Source organism: Glycine max, chromosome 3, assembly GCF_000004515.6.
Source record: "Glycine max cultivar Williams 82 chromosome 3, Glycine_max_v4.0, whole genome shotgun sequence".
Classification (NCBI taxonomy): Eukaryota; Viridiplantae; Streptophyta; class Magnoliopsida; order Fabales; family Fabaceae; genus Glycine; species Glycine max.
This window is the reverse complement of record NC_016090.4, coordinates 30,991,747-30,995,025: the sequence shown is the minus strand read 5'-3', so window position 1 is coordinate 30,995,025 and position 3,279 is coordinate 30,991,747. Positions and strand designations below refer to the sequence as shown.

The 3,279-nt window shown below is 36.8% G+C and overlaps 1 protein-coding gene across 1 annotated transcript; it reads left to right on the top strand.

The window, feature by feature from the left end:
• Positions 1-1,647: 1,647 nt before the first annotated feature.
• Positions 1,648-2,976, top strand: LOC100776516 (E3 ubiquitin-protein ligase ATL4). The gene has a single exon (XM_003520991.5). The coding sequence runs from the start codon at positions 1,831-1,833 to the stop codon at positions 2,908-2,910; it is 1,080 nt and encodes a 359-aa protein (XP_003521039.1). The 5' UTR covers positions 1,648-1,830; the 3' UTR covers positions 2,911-2,976.
• Positions 2,977-3,279: the final 303 nt, after the last annotated feature.

Sequence of the window (3,279 nt, the reverse complement as noted above, 5' to 3'; positions counted from 1 at the left end):
AAGATATAAATATAGGGAGTAATAAAGAGCAACGATTGTGTGTGAGGATAAGAAAATAGAGATTCAACCAAAAATATCTACATTAATCAACATCAACAATAATATACGCATACTGATATAGTTACATACACATACTATTATTTTTTTTTTATATTTAGGAGATTGTATTCAATTAAGGATTTTAAAAGATTTTTTTTATATGAAAAAAGTTAAGATATTTAATCAAGATTTTTAAATAATAAAAATAAGTATTTTGATATTTAATCAAAATTATTAGGATTTTTTTTAAAATTCAATAAAATTCGTTAATATTTAATTAAGATTTTTTACAACTTAAAAAAAATCTTATAATATTTAAAAGTTTATAAATTTTGATGATTTTTTTCTTAGGATGAATTTTATCAAGTATTTTAGTAAAAGTACAAATTAAATAATCTCATTCAAATATTTGAGATTTCATGAGGCTTTTTTTTCTTGCCAATTAATATGTTCTTTTTTTCTCATTATACATACTTCCTTATCTTTTTGTTGAAAGTGATAGACATTCATGATTTGTTTTACTCTTTCAACCAATGATCAGCATGCTCTCAAACGTATGATATGAGAAAATTTTCCAATTTTTTAAATTTGGGGTATCTTGATTACATATTTATACATATAAATAAACATGAATATATATAAACATGTGAAAAGTATAGTTTTAATGAACATCAAAAGCTGACTAATGTATAAATGAATAAATAAGGTTTGAAATAATTGTTGTTCATGTTTTTTGTTTGGTAGGATTGTTATTGTGAGAAGGATTACAAGCATTCATGTTATTGGCATACATTGTTATATATAATTTTTATATAATATACAATTAACATAATTAATGATTGAAGGATAATGAAACTATTATGTTTGTAAATATATTAGAGAAAATTGATTTGTTATGTAACAAGTTTAGAGTTTTTTTTATATAAGATGAATTTTATTTAAAGTGTTAGGTGGACATGAATCTTTATCAATAATTTTGAATTCATATTTTGTAAAATATTTATCATAAAGATCTTTAAAATCATTATATTCTTATAAAGTCTTTTAAAATTTACAAAAAAAAATTGTTAAAATAATCTTTTAAAATCTTAACTCAATATACTCCTTTATTTTTATATAATATCTTTTATTATATTTATATTATTATCGAATCTTAATACAAAATTATTTTAATTAGTAGTTTCAAATTCAAATCTTAAATTAATATGTAATTATATAAAATATTCTGAAAAAGTTTATTTTTTACCTATAATAAATTTATATAATTCTAACAGGAATTACCTCTTACTACCCCTTATATGTGAAAGAGATACGGTATATACTACATGTGTTCTCTGCCTAAAAATCTTTCATATTTTTACTCTTAATTTTATTTTTCTTGTTTCAACCACTATAAGTTTCTCGTGAAATAACGAAATACTTTTACAAATGATTTTATAAAATTATATCCTTTTAATTGATTATAAGACTAATTCTGAGTCCAAATCTTGATCACACTTTCTTTAAATAAATGCCGCATGATTGTCCATACATGAGTATTCAGTGAAGAAGGTTGGCCATAAGTAACCACCGAAACCAGTGTCTGTGAGAGCGCATTTACTTCTCTTCATTCAATCAAATAAATTCCATTTCCCCAACCCCATCCATTTCCATTCACATTCACATGGATTCAATTCATTAACTTAACACCCCGTCCCACGTGACCCTCACGTGACCCCTTCATGCACTCACACACTATATCATCTGATTTTCCCTCTCAAGTCTTAAAGTCTTGACACTAAATCAAACCCAATGGCTTCTCCGCCACCCTTATCGCTAAACGTCGTCGGATCAGACACGGACCCAAACACTAACACCTTCCCAACCGTTACAAGTTCGTTAACGCCGCCGTCACCGCGTCGTTCATCTCCGTTACAGAACCTCAGCCCCAGCATTCTGATCATCGTGACCGTCCTCGCCGTCACCGTCATCGTCTCCCTCGCGCTCTGCTTCCTCCTCCGCCACCTCAACCGCCGCTGCCTCCGCCGCTTCTCCTCCTCCGCCCCTCCCTCCGCTGCTGCGACGCCGATTTTCGCCTCCAGCCGCCGCATCTCGCCGGAGATACTCCACTCCTCGGCTTCCGCTTCCGCCTCCGTCATCGACACGCTCCCTGTCTTCACGTTCTCCTCCGTCACGCGCCGCTCCTCCTCGGTCGCCGGCGACTGCGCCGTGTGCCTCTCAAAGTTCCACCACCACGACCTCCTCCGCCTCCTCCCTCTCTGCTGCCACGCCTTCCACGCCGAGTGCATCGACACGTGGCTCCAGTCGAACCTCTCGTGCCCGCTCTGCCGCTCCGCCATCGTCGCGGACGATTCCGACCTCGCGAAGATCCTCCGGCCGCCGTCCTCCGGCGGTAGCAGCGACAGCTTCCGCCTCGAGTTAGGAAACATCAGCCGCCGCGGAACCGACGGCGCCGCCGAAGGCGGCTCCGTCGCGCGTGGCGGTTCGCGCTCCTATTCCATTGGATCGTTCGAGTATTTAGTGGACGACGAATCAGAGGTTCCGTTCAGCCACGCTAGCCGGAGGAGCGTCGACGATGCGAAGGAATTTCCGGCGCCGGCGGAGGCTCCGGTGAGACACAACGAGGCAAATCTCGCTGGAGAAGTTGGCGGCGTTAGAAGCTGGCTTAAGGACTACGTGGATAGGGTTTCGGCTTCTATTTCGTCGCGAACGGCGTCGTTTCGAGGCTCCGGAAGGTTCTTCAGCGGTGGCGGTGGGAGCAGTGGTCGCCGAAGCGACGTTGTTCCGGTCGCTGCTTCGGAATACGACGTCGAAGGGAACCGAATTGGCGAAGAGATCAGCGAAATGTTTCGTTGGCTTTCAGGGGTATGATTGGTAAATAAAGATGAACAGTTAATTAGGATATATTTTTAATTTTGATTAATTTTTTTAAAATCATTCCAAATATTCCTTGCTCATTTGGCTTCCACATGAATATTTCCCTCTTTAATTTGTTTTGGGGTACTTGCAATAAAGTTAATGTAACTTGAATCCGTGTAGATAGTATATGAGGGGCATAAGAGTTTCGAATTCGGATCATAGAATTGTTTTAGAAATATATATTATGACGGTCATATTATGAGAGAAAATGTTACGAATGATTTTTAAAATTATATGATATGTTTATATAAAGGGCTTCAATTATGCATCAACGTAGCTTATTTGTATTTTTTCCATTCATGATATGGTTTTCTTTTGGGT